Here is a 20,453-nt window from a genome sequence, read left to right on the forward strand (position 1 = left end):
TGCAGCGGTGGTTGGCCAGCCAGCAATCGTGGAGGCGGCATGGTCATTCGTAGCGGGGACAGAAGTGATGTCATCATCGGCCATGGTGGTGGTGGCTGGAGCGGCCGTGTGGCTGCCACATGGCATCAGTGGATTTCATTAGTTTCCTCATTTCCCCTCCCCTCACCTTACCCCAGTTCTAACTTTCCAACTCGGCACCGCCCTCATGACCTGTCCCACCTGTCCAAGTTCCTTTCCACCTATCCACTCCACCCTCCTCTCCAACCTATCACCATTACCCCCACCTCCGTCTACCTTTTGCAGTCTCAGCTACCTTCTTCCCAGCCCCACCCCGCACTTTTATCTCTCCACCCTCTCGGCTCACAAGACTCATTCCTGATGAAGGGCTGTTGCCTGAAATGTTGATTCACCTGCTCCTCGGATGCTGCCTGACCTGCTGTGCTTTTCCAGTAGCCCACTCTCGACTCTGATTTCCTGCATCGGCAATCCTCATGTTCTGTTATAAAAATGAAAGTCTGTCCTTTTCTTTTGTCAGTTGTCTCCAATATATAAATACCCCACAGATAAAGTAACAGAAAAGTTTGCATATGTACAGTGTGTCTATGAACAAGCATCCTAAAATACTTTACAGTCAATTAAGTACTTCTGAAGTTTGGTCTCTGCTGTAATGCAAGAAGCATATCAAATGGAGTGGCACGGTGGCTCAGTGGTTAGCACTTCTGTCTCACAGCACCAAGGACTCAGATTTGATTCCAGCCTCAGGTGACTGTCTGTGTGGAGTTTGCACTTTCTCCCTGTGTCTGCATGGGTTTCCTCCCAGCCCAAAGACGTGCAGCCCAGGTGAATTGGCAATGCTACGTTGCCCGTAGTGTTAGCTGCATTAGTCAGAGGGAAATGGGTCTGGATGGGTTACACTCCCGAGGGTTGGTGTGGACCTCTTGGGCTGTTTCCACATTTTTGGGGAATCTAATCTAATTTAAAATCTCAAACTGTGCTGTGATAATGACCAAACAATCTGTTTTTGTGATATAAATCAGAAGTATCGGTCAGAACACTGTGAATGATTCTTCACCAGATGTATAACTTTGAAACAAAATCTCTAAAACTAAATCAATGTATTGACTCATTGGTTTTACCATTGCTCCATGTTGATTAAGCACTATCCTTGTGAAATGAGCTTAGTTTATTTATGTACATTTTGTATTAAAACCATCACATTTTGAGAATAATTGGCCCAATAATTAATGGGCAGCAGGCTCAACCTAATTCCAAGATTGCCAATTAGAGTTTCTGTTGTGAAGTGCAATCTGCTGTTTGTAAATCAAATGTAAGTAGCATCATTATAATAATAGTTTCCAAAGTGTGAATTAGGGCTGCATTGGTTATACAGTCAATTTGATTTCCGAAGCCTCAAAGCTGCAGTAAAAGAACTATAATAATGCAGAGCCATCTATAAAAGATGAATATCTGATTCTAAGGAGAATGAGCTCTACCTGGGCTTGGGAAAATATCTCGAAGGAGGTGGAATGGCATTTATCCCAGAAGAATGCTGACTACCAAATGCCCAGGCAATTGAAGACCAGAAAGATTGCTTTGAATACTGCATTTTTTTTTAAGTCAAAAAAAAACACACTTGCTGATTTATTTAATTTTACACTCATCAGGACAATTTGTAAAAAATAAGTAAAAGGAGAAATGACTATTATGCTGAGACTCCAGATTAGAGTGGTGCTGGAAAAGCACAGCAGGTTAGGCAGCATCTGAGGAGCAGGAAAATCGACGTTTCAGGCAAAAGCCCTTCATCAGCCCTTCACCCTGTTCCTCAGATGCTGCCTGACCTGCTGTGCTTTTCCAGCACCACTCTAATCTGTACTCTGATCTCCAGCTTCTGAAGTCCTCACTTTCACCCTGTTATGCTGAGAGAAGAGTGCTGATTTATTGACAGTTTTGGAATTTTGCATATTCTTCAGCAAAATCACTATCAGTCTGATTGACTTACAGTTAACTGCCAAGCTTTCTATCAATTTTAAATGAAACCGTTTGACTCTAGTTAAGGCATTGTCATGAAAAATTGAGTAGAATTAGGCTACAGTGTGTAGATATGTTCTTTCTGCCTGGAAAGGGTGAATCAGAGCCATCCCGTGGGATAATGGCCCGCCTGATTTTGATCATTTTCTTGATGATATCACACAACATCGTGGCAGGGACTAAGGCTGTCATGTTTAGTGCTGAAAAGTGCCTGAGATTCTTCCAGTTATGGCAAGGGATCTCAAATGCTTAAGTAATAAAAAAAAGCTCGTATCTCATACTGATGTTTTGCAGTAGTAATAAGAGTGCATTTAATACCAACAGAATACTGCTGTAAAACCAAAAAGATGGTCATTCGCTCGATCACGTATCACAGCTTTACCTTAACTGATACGAAAGGGACCTGCTTGGCTTAAGTTGAAACAAAGCTCGGCAGTTAACTGTCAGTTGTTACCTAACTGCATGCTCCATGGCAATATCCCTATTAGAGTCAACCAGTCAGTAAGTTCTTCTCACACAGTATAAATGTTGGAAGGACCTCTTCATGAGTCTGCTCCTGGGCCTGGCCATAAATAGGTCCAGGCAGCGGGCTGTAGAGGGGGTCATTAGGGCTGACTGCCTGCCCCTCCTCCGTGGTTATGTTAAAGCCCGGGTGTCCTTGGAGAAGGAGCACGCGGTGTCCACCAACACCCTTGAGCTGTTCAGGGACAGGTGGGTACCGCAGGGAGTGGAGTGGATTTTTCCACCTCCAATTCTATTTTGTTTTAGTCCCTAAAGGAAAAAAACAAATAAATGTTGGAAGCACTAGTCTGCAGGGCCATTGTAGTTCATACCAATTGGAATTAGTTTCTTTTGATGTCTCAAGAAACCAAAGTTTGGTCTGAATTTTGTAATATTAATAAGGCTGAGGCAAGTCCCTCGCTGTTTGAAAATCATACGTCAACTTCCACAGAAATTGAATGCCCTGTTGGGTACCTAAATCAAGTGAATGCAGGAAGAATATTCACAAAGACTGGAAAGTCCAGAACCAGGGGTGACCGGTTAAAGATACAGAGGTATGCTATTTAAGATTGAGATGAGGAGAATTTTTTTTAACCCAAAGAAGTGAGCCTGTGGAATTCTCTGCCATGGAACGTGGTTGTTGCCAAAACATTGAATATTTCTAAGGAGTTAGACGTAGTTCTTAGGGCTAATGGATCGAAGGGCATGGGAGAAATTGGTGAGTCAGTGGTTAGCACTGCTGCCTCACAGTGCCAGGAACCCGAGTTTGATTCCAGCCTCGGGCGACTGTCTGTGTGAACTTTGCACGTTCTCCCCATGTCTGCATGGGTTTCCTCTGGGTGCTCTGGTTTCCTCTTATAGTCCAAAGATGTGTTGGTTAGGTGAATTGGCCATGCTTAAATTCCCCAAAATGTTCAGGGATGTGTAGGTTAGGGGTAAATGTAGGGGAATGAGTTTGGGTGGGATACTATTTGGAGGTCAGTGTTGACTTATTGGGCCGAAGAGCCTGTTTCTATACCGTCAGGATTCTAATCATACTGAATGCTGGGGCAGAGTTGAATTATCGAATTCCTGCTCCTACTTTCTATATTTTTAAGAAGGTTACTATCAGAGCTACTCTGTTTGTTTCTTTAGAAGTAGCAGTATTTTGTCAACTGACTCACCATCTTAAATACATTGCCTGGTGAGATGGTCTTGTCTTTCTCTCATGGACATAACTTTTCTCTGGTACATTTAACTTAACATTTGTTTAACTGAGTTTTTATAGCCATTATCAGTTATGACATTATTGCTGTGGTACAACAACATGTCATTATGTAGCACCTTTAAAATATATTTAAGAACAGGTGAAGGTAAGCGAGTGCAGGAATGGAGGATAATTGGGACTTGGTAATAAATAAAGACACCAGCAGATGGATTTGGGTGATGTAGTGTTTCGGGAGAATGTAAAGTGAGAGAGCAGCAGAATAATCAGACCCTTAGGTTTGTAAAGGTTTAGATGAGGCTTCAACAACAAGAAGTTTGAGGTAATAATAAACATAAACAGGCAGGTAAAGGCAGTCATTGTGATATGTGGTTTGATGTTAATTTTTAATACTAACTTTGCCAACAATCTGATTTGGCCTCAAACAATCCTCAAGGAAAGGGATGGACTTTGTAGCGACAGAATGAAGTTTGTGGTGTGGCCAAGACAAGTAATCTTGACAGTTGAGAAATTTGGAAAGAAACATTGGTATTGGATGAACTTTAACGCTAACAAATGTGGAATCTCATTCCTGCAGATTCCAATTTGTGATTGGAGATGATTTCAATCTTTTCAATTTTTTAGCTCCTTATAGTTAATCCCATCTCTCTATTTCTGTATATGTGATCTGATATCACGCATTTTATTTTTTTTAATGCTGTGCTCATCAATATTACTTCAATCTGAGTGGTTAGGGAAACAACAAAATAATCAGAAAATAGCAGGTGTTGGCCATTTTGCCCTTCAAGCCAATTCCACTGCTCAATATGATCATGGTTAATCGTCTGACTCAGTACCCTATTCTCTCTTTCCCTCATGTCCTTTGATTCCATCAGCCCAAAGAGCACTAGCTGACCCCTTCTTAAAAACATCCACGTTTTGGCCCCAACTGCTTTCTGTGGCAGAGAATTCAATAGGTCCTCACTCTCTGGTTGAAGAACTTTCTCCTCGTAGGATACCACCCATTGCTTGCCCTGTGCACACAGTACCTAACAACCTTGCTTCTCGGAACTAATGGAGATAGAGAAAGTTATTTGCCATTAATCACACAATTTGGTATATTGCTATGGGAATATATATGAATATATCTTTTGTCTCTACTTGTAGGGATGCTGTCTGTGCATTTTGAGTTTCCAGCCTGCTCAAAATCTATTAAGTGTAATCTGTTCCTTTTTAAAGTTGTCAGTTGAGCAATCACATTAAAAGTCATTAAGGTTGCCTTCAGCAGTCCAGCTCAATAATTTGAAAATACTTTTGATTATAATTGTGGTTTAAATCTATTTTGTGGTGAAATATAGAAAGGATATATCGTCTTCACCTTGAAATGGCTGGTGAGTAACTTAAATATTGGCCCAAATCTTCTGATCTGGTTCAGAATTCTAATCCAGGTGGTGGTCAACAGTGATTTGGGAGATCAGGTTCGTTATTAGCTAGGAGTTAGAGCAGGTTTTAATTCATCTAACCATACCTGGCTAACTGTTGAGATAAATGAGTTGAGACTTCCATATCTCCATTGCTAGCTCAGAATCAAGGACCTTTTTCAGGATTTCAAATGCAGAGTGACTGTCCCTCAAAAATGCAAACTTGCTGGGTAATCACTGCAGAATCTGCTGCATTGGAAATTTCACACAGTCCTGATGAGCAACTTAAGTCTACACTACAGCTATTATTTTCCTATCGGAAGATCCGAGCCATTTAATTCCACTAATTGTGTAACTGGTTACTTTGTAAAAATTTACATGTGCCAATAAAACAAGTGGATTTCTGGTTTTGGGCATTGATAGAGTCCTAAACATTGGCAGAACTCCCTAAAGCTGAAAATGTGTTGCTGGTTAAAGCACAGCAGGTCAGGCAGCATCCAAGGAACAGGAAATTTGACGTTTCGGGCCAGAGCCCTTCATCAGGATCTTTGTGAGATGCAGATGAAGAGGGTTGTTCAGAGCTTGTGTTCTCCAAAGCGTGTCACTTTGCATAGTGCAGCACTCTCTCGGCAATGCACTGAACGGTCACTAGAGATTGTGTTCAATCCTTTGAAGTAGGACTGGAACATTTGAGCTTCTGACTGTAGAAGAGTGAGCTTTATTTCTTGGAGTGAGAGTGCTGACTCAGCAAGAATGCTACCACTGGCTTGGCTTCCATCAATAAAGGAAGCTGTTGAAATTGAGATTAATCCACCTTGGGCTACTCTTGCGTGCTGCCAAACAACTGCACAATTAGAGATTACTTACAGTGTGGAAACAGGCTCTTCGGCCCAACAAGTCCACACCGACCCGCTGAAGCGCAACCCAACCATACCCTTACATTTACCCCTTCACCTAACACTACAGGCAATTTAGCATGGCCAATTCACCTAACCTGCACACCTTTGGACTGTGGGAGGAAACTGGAGGAAATCCATGCAGACACTGGGAAAATGTGCAAACTCCACACAGTCAGTCGCCTGAGGCAGGAATTGAACCCAGGTCTCTGAGGCAGCATCGCTAACCACTGTTTCTAACCACAGCAGCTAACCACGCAGCTAATGAAGTTCAAAGATCCTATACAGACAACAAGCAAAATGAACGTCATTTACAAAATACCTTGCAAGAACTCTAACAAATACTACATTAGAAAAACAGGCAGAAAACTCGCCACCAGGATATGTGAACATCAATTAGCCACAAAACAACATGACCCACTCTCACTACTATCCTCACATACAGATGAGAAAGGACACCACTTCAACTGGGACAACACACCCATCCTAGGTCAAGCCAACAGACACATGCATGAGAATTCCTAGAAGCATGGCATTCCAACACTCCATCAACAAACACATCGATTTGCATCCCGTCTACCATCCTCTGAGAAAAATAACAGGAAATGACATCACCGACACAGAAAATGACATCAACACAGGAAATGCCATCACCAACTCCAGGAAACTTAAACACATAAATAGAAAGCAGGGCATAATGCCAGCTCACTGATGATGTTACCTAGTATGGTGACAAAATGTCAGAAAAGGAACCTTCCAGCTCAGCGAGCAAAGTTATACCAGAACCTCAACCTGAGCTATAAATCTTCTCAAAACTTGCTAATTATCAAAACAGTCAGAATATTTGCTGCCTTGGTGGAGAATCCCACAGATGAGGGAGGGTTCTGAAAAGAAAAATGGAAATAGCTGAGTGTTGGTGAAAAAAAAAGCATCTGCGATCTCGAGCCAAATATTTTAGCACACTTTTATATCCTGTATATGTTTTAAGGTAATATTAAAATATAGATATGGGGTTTCACATGTTTCCTTGACTATCATAATCTAGAATAACAATTGATTTTTTAAAAATTTGTAGCATTTAAGTACGGTACAAACAAACTAAAAGGAATATGTTATGGCATATTTCTAAACTGGGGCAAATGTTGTTCTTTTTTCCTGAACTTCCAGTTGGCATCCACAATATTTTGCTTTTACTTCTAATTTATTAATTACAGTTGAGTGTTAGCATTAAGTTGTAGAATCTACATTCTGCATGTCTTTTCAAGCATCAAACTGATATTTTTCTTTGTCTCTTTGCAGATGCTGGTGGAGTCAAGACATAGCTGAGAAAATAAAAGCTTTCACCATGCACGGTTAACAAAAGAGCAGCTGAGGATAGGGATTATCCCCAGCACATTATAAAAGCACCAGATATTCGTCTCTCCCCAGGGCTGTGTTTTCTGCTGAATTGTCTTCTGCATCCAAGCATTAATTTGCTGCGAGCATCAAGTCTCTCAATAATTTGTCATTGGTTTCAGGAAAAGTTTTTAAAAATGTGTAGAAAGAATCTTTCTACCACTTGTCATGTAATGATGGGTTTTCTGACTCTTTTTCTAATTGAAGCATCTCCGCAGCCTAATGAATGCCCTCAGCTATGCGTTTGTGAAATCCGGCCATGGTTCACGCCACAGTCAACATACAGAGAAGCAGCTACAGTGGACTGCAATGATCTTCGGTTGACCAGAATTCCTAGCAACCTTTCTGCTGACACCCAGGTGCTTTTGCTTCAGAGCAACAATATTGCCAAGACAACTGATGAATTTGAGCAAATGTTTAACCTCACAGAGTTGGACCTCTCTCAAAACAATTTTACTAATATTCAAGATGTAGGTCTAACCAACCTGACACATCTGACCACTCTGCATCTAGAGGAGAACCAGATAGCAGAAATGCCTGATTACTGCTTGCAGGATCTTGCCAATCTCCAGGAGCTGTATATCAATCACAACCAGATTAATAGCATATCTGCAAATGCCTTTTCTGGCTTAAAGAATTTGCTGAGGCTTCACCTAAATTCCAACAAGCTAAGAGTGATTGACAGCCGTTGGTTTGTGTCTACACCAAATTTGGAGATTCTCATGATTGGAGAAAACCCAGTAATTGGCATCCTAGATATGAACTTCAAACCTCTCAGCAATTTGCGAAGTCTGGTTTTAGCTGGAATGGAACTCACAGAAGTTCCTGGGAATGCTCTGGTAGGATTGGATAGTTTGGAAAGTCTCTCATTCTACGACAATAAACTGGTAAGAGTGCCCCAACTTGCCCTTCAGAAGGTCCCAGCCTTGAAATTCCTGGATTTAAACAAGAACCCTGTACACAAAATTCAAGAAGGTGACTTCAAAAACATGCTTCGTTTGAAAGAACTCGGTATTAACAATATGGTTGAACTTGTTTCAATTGACAGATATGCACTGGATAACCTGCCTGAACTTACAAAGTTAGAAGCTACAAATAACCCTAAACTCTCGTATATTCATCGCTATGCATTTCGGGAAGTTCCATCCCTTGAAAGTTTGATGCTTAATAATAATGCATTAAATGCTCTGTATCAGAAGACTGTTGATAACCTTCCCAATCTACGTGAAGTAAGTATTCACAGCAACCCAATCAGATGTGACTGTGTTATTCAATGGATGAATTCAAACAAAACAACCATTCGATTCATGGAGCCCCAGTCCATGTTTTGTGCTTTGCCACCTGAATACAGAGGGCAACAAGTGAAAGAAGTTCTCATGCAGGAGACAGCCGAACAGTGTCTCCCAATGATTGCACATGAAACCTTTCCAAATCACCTGAACGTAGATGTTGATATGACCATTTCCTTAGATTGTCGTGCCATGGCAGAGCCTGAACCTGAAATCTATTGGGTGACACCACTTGGAAGTAAAATCACAGTTGACATCCTGTCAGATAAATATAAATTGAGTAGTGAGGGAACTCTTGAAGTTTCTCACATTCGCATTGAGGACTCTGGCCGTTACACTTGTGTTGCTCAGAACTCTGAGGGAGCTGATACAAGAGTTGCAACCATTCGAGTTAATGGAACCCTACTAGATGGAACTCAGGTTCTGAAAATATATGTGAAGCAAGCTGAGTCCCACTCTATCTTAGTTTCATGGAGAGTGAACTCAAATGTCATGACTTCCAATTTGAAGTGGTCTTCAGCTACTATGAAGATTGATAACCCTCACATTACATACACTGCAAGGGTTCCTGTAGATGTTCATGAATATAACCTGACTCATCTTCAACCTTCAACAGAATATGAAGTCTGTCTTACTGTCTCTAATATCCACCAGCAGACTCAGAAATCATGTGTCAATGTTACGACAAAGGGAGTGGCATTCTCACTGGACATTTCTGACCAGGGAACGAGCACAGCTTTAGCAGCTGTAATGGGTTCAATGTTCGCCATCATTAGCATTGCCTCAATAGCTGTTTACACTGCCAAGCGCCTCAAGCGGAAAAACTACCACCATTCACTGAAGAAGTATATGCAGAAGACCTCTTCCATTCCCTTGAATGAGCTTTATCCACCACTTATAAATCTATGGGAGGGGGATAGTGAGAAGGAAAAAGATGGCTCTTCTGATGTGAAACCCACGCCCGTTGACACATCAAGAAGCTACTATGTGTGGTAACTCTGGAGGAAATTTGCTTCTAGTTAAAGGGAGCACAGATACTTATTTTGCTTTTTTCTGCAAAAATGAAAGTTCTGAACTTTTTGTATTTTGACTTTGCTAACCTCTGGCAGAGCTGTGAGGACAGGTGGATATTTCAAAGACCTATTAGTATAGCGTATCGCCTTTTGTTCAACATTTAAAACAAAAATAAAAGGGCAGCTCCAGTTATCTTGCAAAATGTCTCAGTTGCTGTGCTTGACTACTTATTTCTGTCTCTACTACAGAACTCTCAATAATTGGTGACAATGCAAGTCATCCCATGTTTTTAAAGAAGTGATGAGCCTTCTGAGGTATGCTCATTTTAGTAGAAGCTGTTAACCTTAACTGTTGGGCACTGATCCACTTCCCATGTTATAGTTTTTTTTAGAATATTGAAGCTGACATATGGAATTAGAACCCATTCATTCTTCTATTGAATGCTGTTAGCCAACTAAACTGTATTGTTGTATCAACTATAATTTGCTCTCTTTGGAACTTGAAAGCCCAGACACTTGTAAATTTAATTTGCCTTCTTTGCTTGAATTAGTTTTACAATTTACCTTAGACAGATGTGTGGTTAATGTTTAAAAACAATAATGATGTAACGTGCTTTTAAAAACTGCAACATTTTAAAACAAAAAAAAATACTTTTGGTGATTTATTGAGGGACTTTAGCTGCCAGGTTTTTTCTGAATGTCTCTCTAATTGCATTTAGTATCAATGGTTTAAATGATGAATTTTATTGTGAAACGTATAGTGTAAAATGAGAACAAAACTATAATAAATTAGTTTTGAGCTTGATATTTTTCAGAGTTTTGTCTCTGATTTAAAGTGTCTTTCTTTTAAAAACTATGCCTATTATCACTGTAGATTTCTTACATCTAAGTTTTGACATTTGACAAATTGAGCTGGTTGACCATTATTTCTTTCTTGATTCAAGAAAAATTGAACCTCATCACTGACAATAAAACATTCACCAAACAGCTTTAATGGATCATTCTGGATAAAACAAAAGTATTGTGGAGTGGGCTGGTTCCACTGTGTTGATGAAGCATGTTTTTCATAAGAGTAGGAACTGAAGGTTAAGTAATCTTCTAACATTGAATGCACTTGGTTTTGATGTTTCAAGCTATCATCTTGCAGGAAGACCCAAGACCCCTGTTTGAACTCAATAGGCTTTCAGATTTTTTTGTCCAACTCATTAAATGTTTTTGTCAGTGGTTGAGAATTAATCCTTGTGTTCACAAAATGCTACAACTCCTATTCTGTACCTTGTTTTTCTGCAGCAATTATTTTGGGCTACATCAGGATTTCTAGCTGCAGTTAGTTCCAAATGCATCAACTCTGGTCCAAATTGGATAAAATATAAGCCGATTAAATTTATATGCAGCAATCTCCATCTGCATGATCTGTTGTTTAATCTTACTATAATAAAACTATATATTTTCAGTGTTCAAGACTACCAAATAAAGTTTGTAGAATTATTTGGAGAATGTAGCCATAGAGGGCAGCACAGTGGCTCAGTGGTTAGTACTGTTGCCTCACAGCACCAGGAACCCAAGTTTGATTCCAGCCTAGGGCAGCTGTCTGTGTGGAATTTGTACATTCTCCCTGTTTCTGCGTGCATTTCCTCCAGCTGCTCCAATTTCCTCCCACAGTCCAAAGATGTGCGTGTTAGATGAATTGGCCATTGCTCAGTGTCCAGGGATATGTAGGTTGGGTGAATCAACCAGGGGAAATGCAGGGTTACAGGGATAAGGTGGGTCTTGGGTCTGGGTGGAATTTTCTTTGGAGGGTTAGTGTGGACTCGATGGGCTGAATGACTGTAGAGATTCTATGATTTACTATTTTAGGAAATCATTTGGCTGTTGCCTCTGAGCTAATCCTCTCTATGCAACACATTAAGTTAAATATGGAAAGAAATGGGAATGTTGAATTATTCTATTTTTCCACATAAAGTCAATATGCCTTTTTGGGCAATTTCTTTCAGTTGGTTAACACACATAAGTGTATACACAGAATGACTAAACAGTTTCCTGCAAATAAATGACTGAGGTGAGCCATAACTCGCTAGGGTATCTTCATGTTCTCAACGGCTATTTTCTCAATATTTATAGTCTCAAAGGATATTTTGACAAATACAATTAATCAGGTTCAGTGGAACTGTGTCACTTTCTCACTGATTTGAGAGGCTGAGCACGCATTCACAACAATCTTTCAGGACCACGGACAGCACCCAGTTGCTCCACTCTCCTTCAGTCTTCTTTCTAATTTACTGAACAGTTACTAGGTTGGTGTTGTCATTTTGAACCCCAAGTCCTAATGTTGGCACAGCATGATTGTCTGCCTGCTATTCCAAGAGCTCTTGATTTTCATGCGGTTCAGTATTAATGAGGTTAATAGGTGGTCATCACCCCATTATTCTGAAGATTTGTGACTTGAGGACTTAAGAAGTTTTATTTGGATTCCCCTGTTCCTTAAAGGGGAGGAGCATCTTGAAATTACAGCTGTGTTGGAATGTTAACAGGAAAACAAATATAACTTCTTGTGAACAACTGGGAAGTTTTCATTACGTGTGAGTTTTATTTTGATTTTGGTTATGCAAAACCAAATTACTACAATTCTGTGTTGTTTGGTTCCTTTAACATTACCTTTAGCCTGAGAAACGATGAGCTTCTAAATTGTAGGTGGTCTGGCAGAGTTAAAGAATGATTTATTCCACTTGTGGAAATGCTTGTTTGAAGATGGAAATATCTGTATTTGACTTACAACTTTTACACGAAAAATAGTATTCTGTAAAATTTCTCTTTCTCTCCATTTTATGCATGAAGTAAAGCTTGATTTGTTCACTCTGTCCAGGTTTAAAACCCACTGGTGAAATGGGATCATGACTTACTCTTTCCACAAGAATTTTTATCTGAAGTGGAAATGCACAGAACTTAGCACAGTATTAAAAAAAAAGTCTGTCAGGTGGAAAAGAGACTCTGATGGTGAAGTTAAATTGTTGAACGTTAACAAACCTGTCTATATATAGTGTTTCCTACAAATAGCACTTTTAATGTCCTCTATCTAAGGTGATGATTGTAAACTGATCCACTAGTAGCTTTTCATGTCTCTGGAATTTTTCATTTGAAAGGGAATTCGCCTTTTTTTTTTGCATTTTGGTTGCATATATTTTAAATAAAGGTTTCTGACACTGATGTCAAATGAATATTTGCCATCTCGCCTGCAAAGCTTGTCACATATTTTAATCTCCTGTTTATGTTAAAGATTGTACCTATTGTCAGTGATACCTTAAGAGGAGAAATTCTAAATGACATGCTGTTTGTTATTTTGCTGTGGTGACATAGTTAGCAACTGCAACGTATTTAGCATGTTCCAAGTCCCTCACACAACATGCAGTAATAACTTATTAACAGATAATTTCCAAACCAAACATACTATTAAAAGTAAAATAAGGCTATGGAGAATTTTACAGTAAAATGTGAGACAGGATAGTTAGTGGACGGTTTATAGCTGGATGAGGAATCAGGGCTGAGGTGGCTTTCTGTGGGAAAGGTGTTCTCCATGAACTTTGCCAATTTTTATCAGGGGAGAACCTGCAAAAATCCAGGGGTTTCATAAACATCCCTTCAGTGATACCCCTGTCGATATTGATGATCTGGACTGAGAGTGAACAGCCTGTCTGGAAATGCATAGCATAGGGGACAGCCCAAAGATGTGCTGGTTAATTGGATTGCTGAATGTTTAAATTGCCCATAGCATCCAGGGATGTGCAGGCTAGGTGAATGCGCCATGATAAAAGCAGGGCAACAGGGATGGAGGAAAGGGGGCCTTCTGGTGGAATGCTCATTGGAGGGTCCGTGTGGACTTGATGAGCTGAATGGCCTGCTTCCACACAGTAGGGATTCCATGAGTCTAAATAAATTGGAATCAGAGATTGTTGCGATGTGTGATACTTTCACTTATTGGTTTACAATAATTGGCATTTATATGCTTCCCTTTCATTACCTGAAATCTTATACCACCCTCATCAACTCAGTCTGCTACCTGCTGCTTTGACAAAGTTGGGTGGCAGTGATATATGCATCCTCAGTGGTCCAAGCAATGGTTTTCTAGCTCTGCAATCTTCCATATCTGGAATTGCCCATTCTTAGTTTGGGCCTGGCACTGAGAGAACTTTGGTACAGTTTGGAAGAAATTTGATACACAAGATATATCTTTTATACTACTTCAGATATTCTCAGTGGGTGAGATAGAGAATAGAGCTCCTTCCAGGTGTACACCGTTACCGGAGGCAACTCGTGCTCAGTGTGGGGCAGCACGGTGGCTCAGTGGTTAGCACTGTTGCCTCACAGCACCAGGGTCCCAGGTTCGATTCCAACCTCGGGTGACTACCTGTGTGGAATTTGAACATTCTCCCCGTGTCTGCGTGGGTTTCCTCTGGGTACTCCGGTTTCCTCCCACAGTCCAAAGATGTGCAGGCCAGGTGAATTGACCATGCTAAATTGCCCATAGTGTTAGGTGCATTAGACAGAGCAGAAAATGGGTCTGGGTGGGTTACTCTTCGAAGGGTTGGTGTGGGCTGGTTGGGATGAAGGGCTTGTTTCCACTCTGTAAGGAATCTAATCTAATCTAAAACATAAATTAGACCCTGAATAAATCTGGTGCTCCTGTGTGGCTTTACCTAAACAACCTGGCCAGGGACATAGCTAGGTTTGGAACACTACGACCTGGATGGCCCAAAGTCTCGGATAGAAGATGTACTTAGTTCCACACTCACCCGAATAACCAGGGTCGCCATTCCAATGCAGGCCCAACACCGCAGAAAAGATGTTTACACTTCATCTAAGCTCCAAACTGCTGACAGGTAGATACATATGTACCAGGTTAAAATGATTTGATTTGCCAAGTGTCTTTCCTTTTCAAAATAAGGCGACCTTAGCCACTAGTTTAAAACCAGAATAGAATCGACATATGCTGCCTGATTCAGAAGTACAGAGACTTCTGTGCGCTGGGGCACCATTTATGGTTTAATATATGTTAGTCCATGTAATGTAAAGTCAATACTTGCATACATTCTGTATTGTGTGACAGTTGATATTGCTGTACATTATGCACTCTATATTGACTCCATAGTAAAATGTGATTGAAGGTAAATTGCATGCCTTTTATAATGAAAGGTCACATGTTGCAATGTTCTGTAAGTGTTCCCAAAGGTGCAGGCTCATCTGGAATTTATGCGATCCTATGGCATCCATCCTGCACACCCTGCCTTTCCTTTTTTAAAATATGGAATTCCATTTTCTGATGAACCTGTACAAGAATGCACATGCATACATTGTCTCTATACATTCAGGTAAGGCCTAGAATATGAGGTTTGTATGAGATGTGTTCCTTATACAATTATCATGACTTGCTAGTGTAGCTTTACCCTATAGTGCTAATTGAGAATACATATCATTTGTTGGAGATGTGTGGCTATCTGGCAAGATGTCTGAAGGATCCAAGACATCTTCGTGTGTGACAGGTGATCAACAACATGCAGTTTGGATATGTCATGTATTTCTTCACAGGATTTGACCATTGTTCGTCACAACAGAATATGATCTAGGCTAGACACAGCAATGTGGTACCATTTCCATAAACCCACATGTATGAAAATCTGACTTTGTGTACTTTTTCCTGGTTGAAGTTAGGATATCGGTCTTCATGCTTATTGATTTTTCTATGTAACATTTTCTACCTCCATAGTAACCAAGTGTCATGCATGCATGGTTGGTTGGTGAGTGGAGGAAACAACTCTGTGGGTCTGTCACCTAAATGTAATCTGCCAGTGACTGCTAAACGTTGCACGGAAGAGTAGCATGTAGAGTTAACATGGCTATCTAACATCTTGGCAAGTTGCTTTTTATTTACTGTTCATGAACTTGACTGAATGAACACTGCATTCCCCAAGATCATTTGACTGAGGTTAGTAGAGAGAAGACATAACATGGCATGCACCTCATTTCCCTTAAGACCTGGAAGAGTGCAATAGCATGCTGTGTGCCAAAGTTGGATATAAATTTATTGAGGTACCCCAAACAAACTCAACATGATGGTAATGATTTGCCACAGAAATGGGAAATTGTTGAAAGTCTGTCACTATTGTCATTCTTGCAGAATAATAAACTGTTTGCCTTTTGAAGACAATGTTCTTTACGAGTCCTAGATTGTCTCCAAATGATGTGGAATGAATGCTGTTGTTCAGGGACCTCTTGGATGCATTCAAGCTACTCAGTGATAATGATCATCTTGAGCTTTTGTAGCAGTAACCATCTGACATAGCTTGCTGAATATGCACTGCTTAGCAGTGACCAAAACATAAGAGAATGTTAATAACACTGTTTTCCAGCTCAGATTCAATAATATGTTTATTAATCTAAACAAATATCTTTGTTCTTAGTGTGGTTTGAAAATCAGTTTGGAGCATCCAGATGATCATTTGGAAGCCTGCCTTGCATTTTACCTCTATGTTGTACTCACAGGTCTTCATGCATTGAAGTTACAGAAACATTGGTGAGAGGGATTTGGTAGATCACATCTCATGAAACCCATGCCTAAAAGTTTGGAAGGGTCAAAATATTAAAGTATGCACTAAACTAGTGGGTGGATTATTTTTGAGCGATTGGGCAAATATGCTGGTGATCTTCTTGCAAATGTAATCTATTTTTACGTGGAAGATCTCAAAGAGGAAATACTTTGTCGCAAGACTGAGAACACAAGGTGATGATAATTTAAGGAAATCAAGGCACATTTGTCCTGCAGTATAGATGCCTTCTAATTTAATAGGATCATGTCTAATGCCAGTTGAGTGGATTGAACTGAAAGATTGCTTTGGTTTATGTTGGTTTTATTTTCGATAGTGAAAAAAAAACAGTTGTTTTCTTGCTGTTGTCATAAGCTGATGGAACTTTACGCCATGCTCATGCTTTATTCATCCATTTTATGCTTGGAAAATTGTTTAATGACTCAGAACTTTCAATTTAGTTCTTGCAGGGCAGGAATCTCATTTAAGTACTTTTTTAAATGAAATGTTCCGTTATCTGGTTCCAAATGTTCATGTATATTGATATGTTTTGAAGAAAAATGACAATATGCAAGCAATGGTACTGTACCAATCAGCTGATGATCAACTTTTTGAATGATGCTCTTCTGTAATAGGGAACCCTGTACAAGCTTGAGTTTTTCTTCCATGTGAACACTGCACTAATGAGAAGGGTCAGTGCTGGATTGGATTGTATCTTTTCAATGTAGCATTGCATCAGCTTAAAACTGTTGAGCACATTAAATGGGTCTCAGTAGTCATGTGATCGATAATTTTGATATCATGACTTGGAAGAATTGTTGTTGCAACTTAGCTATGTTATTATATGTCAATCTGTGCATCCTGGTAGTTAGATGATAGAAGTTGTCTTGTTCCGATCATGTAGAGGACTTCAGATATCCACCTGAGGCATTGACTTGACATTTAAGACCAGATGAATCTTGCCAATGAATAGGATATTAACCTCACTGTAAACAGCTAACTAATCTTATGTTGACTGCACCATCCTGTCAATTTCATGAGTACATTTCATGTAAAATGTATAAAGCATAAAATGTTTATGCTGTGCCAGTGCTCATCTTGGCATAGAGCATGCATTATCCTTTCTTTTGGCATGTACCACTTGGATGGAGGTAAAGGCTTTATTTTACTGCATCTATGTTGTATATCAAATTGACCTCTTGCATGATGTATTTCTCTGGGCAATTGAACTCTGATCAAAGATGGGCGCAATGCCTTCTTGTGGAAGATAGCTTGCATATTGGCATAGAATGCTAGACATGTTATTTGTGTTTCAAATAAGTTACATCTTATGCAAAATTTTGATGTTCTACTGTACCTTTATTGAAAACTGCAATACTTTGTCCAGAGGCCAGGATTTGCAGGTGCTCCTGGGCCTGGTACAATTACTTTAAACTTGGGTTGACTTTCTAGTGGTGCGCTGATTTTATTGGGTTTATCCAAAAGAACCTTTTCAGGAAGATTTGGTGGGTGTGGATGTAATGACCAGTTTAACAATCTTTTCAGTTAAATAAGCTCCAGTGAAATCACCTTCCATCCCTTTACTTTGAAACTAGATTATGAATTAGTCAAACGTTTCATCTGCCTGCTGGAGAGAAAATACTAACTCCAAACCAATCTTGAAATAACTGTAAATTGATTTTTCTAAAATTTGATACAGTTTTGTTAGTACCTTTAGCTACCATCAGAAGTACTAGAGAATTTGAGTTATCCTTTCAGTGTTCAAAACAAGAAATTTAACAGCCTATCGTTCTTTGTTAACTATCTGCTGATACATACAAGATTAATATTTGCTTCAAGTTACTGCAGTTCTAATGGAATGTCAATATAATTGACTAATGACATAGTTGGAACTAGGCTGGTGGTTATGCTGAGGTAATATGAGAAGTTAGATGCTAAATTAAAATGCAGAACCTCTTGGTTCTTTTGATTAATACCAAAACCATGTGTAAATTGGCACAAGATGCAGATAATTACAGAAGTGAAGGTGTGGCCCAAATTGGTGTGGGATAAATAGATTCTGGTTCTTGTGCCCCTGGCACCACTACTGTGGAAATTGGGCTTTGTACCATTGGGACAGTCTGCACTTGAACCATTGTGCAGCTAGTGTTCTCCCAATCTGCATAAGAAGGGAATTAGAGCGGACTTCATATGAAACAAGGATAGTGAGTGTTCTAGCTTGGGTAAGCTTTCCTGAATGCCCTCTGTAACCCAGTGTCTTACCAGTAATGCATGTGGCTATCACGTACAGAAAAGCTTTCAAATGCTTCAAACCATAGCTTGTATTTACCATCACCAAAAATGGACAGCAATCAAATAAACAGAATCTGCCCTTACCTCTTGGAAAACACAAACAGCTTGAATGTTGATGACCAACAATTACTAGTCAGTGAACAATTACTGTATCCAGCTCCCATTTACGGGAACTGGATATCAATTCAGTCCTCTGAGGCTTACAATATTTGATTCAGTGGCACTCTATCATGCACAAGGTACTGTTCTTCCTGCTCAATGTCCCATCCTACTAGAAGTCAGCACCCAATCTCTCAATTCATCAGTATTCAACACCTACCCTCAAAATGGACTCCATTATGTTGGTGCTCTGCCCCTGTTAAGGGGCACGCAATAAAGTCATCAACCTTCAGTGGGTCACCCTGGTCTTCCAGTAACCATCCTTGTAAAACATCTGGAGCCTCAAATGCAGCAGGAACAGGAGGGTTCTCAAAGATACAGGCATTGTGGCAGTTGCCTGGGTACCAGGCACAAATCTGTAAGATGTGGAACTGCTGATCGTGGATCACTTGCACATTGGTGCAATTGTAATTCATTTTTGACTGGATTATTGAGCTCTGCTGCATTATGAACTGGTCTTCTCAGTGTGGTATGTGCAATCCATTGCACCCTGCACCCATGGGGATCCAGCTTTCTTTCCATATCCTACTGCCCTCCAAGCTGCAGGACTGACTCAGTCACAGGGAAAGGAGATGTCATGGCACAAATGGCATTAGTTGCAGCCTTGACACATTTTGTGGCTGGCTGGTTGAGTGAGAGATCCCAGTGCCTCCCTGGAAGTAGCCAGTCCCACACAGGTTCAGCATCATTGTCACTTCAACAGCCGTTGTGTGGAATGGTCACCCAATTCCTTTAGGATGCAGCTTCCACTCCAAAAGCTGGCATGTTATTCTGGCCCATCATTGGCTTGTGCCAACACTACCTTGTTCATGCAATGGAAATGGCATTGAGCACCAAAGACATGTGGCTGTGTTCTACCTGCTGTGCATCTGGAGAGGCCCTTCATCTGTGACCTCTGCGTGCAGAGGCTGTTCAGCATCTGCTGGAGGATCAGTTCCTCTTCTATTTCCCAGAACCATCATTGCACCACTGTGACACTAGCCTTTCCTGGGTCCAGATCCAACAACCATATTTGCAATGGCCTTGTGTGGAAAGCAGATAGAAAGAGAACCCAATGCTTGGCAATGGAAGGAATCAGCATTTGTATCTCTTTGAAATGAAGGCTTAACATACTCCTCCCTGCGCTGGAACATGGAGTTTCCCAATAAGGTGCTCCATGTATTGCTTGGCACTTAGAACTGGTGATGTTTTCATTGAAATAAGGTCCAGTCATGTGGCAAATACGTAGTAGCAGACTGCAAGTCCTCCATAAGCACTGACCCTTTTCCGAGCCCCACCTACAGAAGATGCCATTGCAGACAGGAGAGTATTGCATTACACTAGCAGTTCATGGCAAGAGTATCAGCTTTGTCCCTGGGTGATCAGGTGGTCTTGCATTAATTGTGTGCATCTCCTCCTTAAAGTCACCTGTGATTCCCTCTGATTCAAAATTGTCCATCTCCAATTTGAAAGAACCAGTCATGTGATCATACAGGTGATAACAGCATTTGAATGCCACACATTTCAGGACACTGTGTGTGGAAAAACATGCAAAGGGTATGATGGCAAATGACTTCAAACTGGACTTTGCTGGTACAAACTGATGCAAGTGCTATTTGAGGTTATACAGAAGTGAAGTGTCTAGTTTTTGACCATGAGCAGATGGTGACTGCACCCATCCTGGGTGAGCCTCCATTCCTTTCCCAACTGTAAGTTGCATTT

General features: G+C 40.4%; 1 protein-coding gene across 1 annotated transcript in view; it reads left to right on the top strand.

Moving 5' to 3' along the window:
• lrrn1 (leucine rich repeat neuronal 1) overlaps window positions 1-10,531 on the top strand; it is a 46,920-nt gene extending 36,389 nt beyond the window's left edge. Inside the window, exon 2 of the mRNA XM_060835223.1 lies at window positions 7,329-10,531. Within this exon, the coding sequence (XP_060691206.1) occupies window positions 7,562-9,709 (2,148 nt within the window). The 5' untranslated portion in view covers window positions 7,329-7,561 and the 3' untranslated portion in view covers window positions 9,710-10,531. The remainder of the gene's footprint in view (window positions 1-7,328) is intronic.
• Window positions 10,532-20,453: the final 9,922 nt, after the last annotated feature.

The sequence above is a fragment of the Hemiscyllium ocellatum genome, chromosome 14 (genome assembly GCF_020745735.1).
Source record: "Hemiscyllium ocellatum isolate sHemOce1 chromosome 14, sHemOce1.pat.X.cur, whole genome shotgun sequence".
Classification (NCBI taxonomy): domain Eukaryota; kingdom Metazoa; phylum Chordata; class Chondrichthyes; order Orectolobiformes; family Hemiscylliidae; genus Hemiscyllium; species Hemiscyllium ocellatum.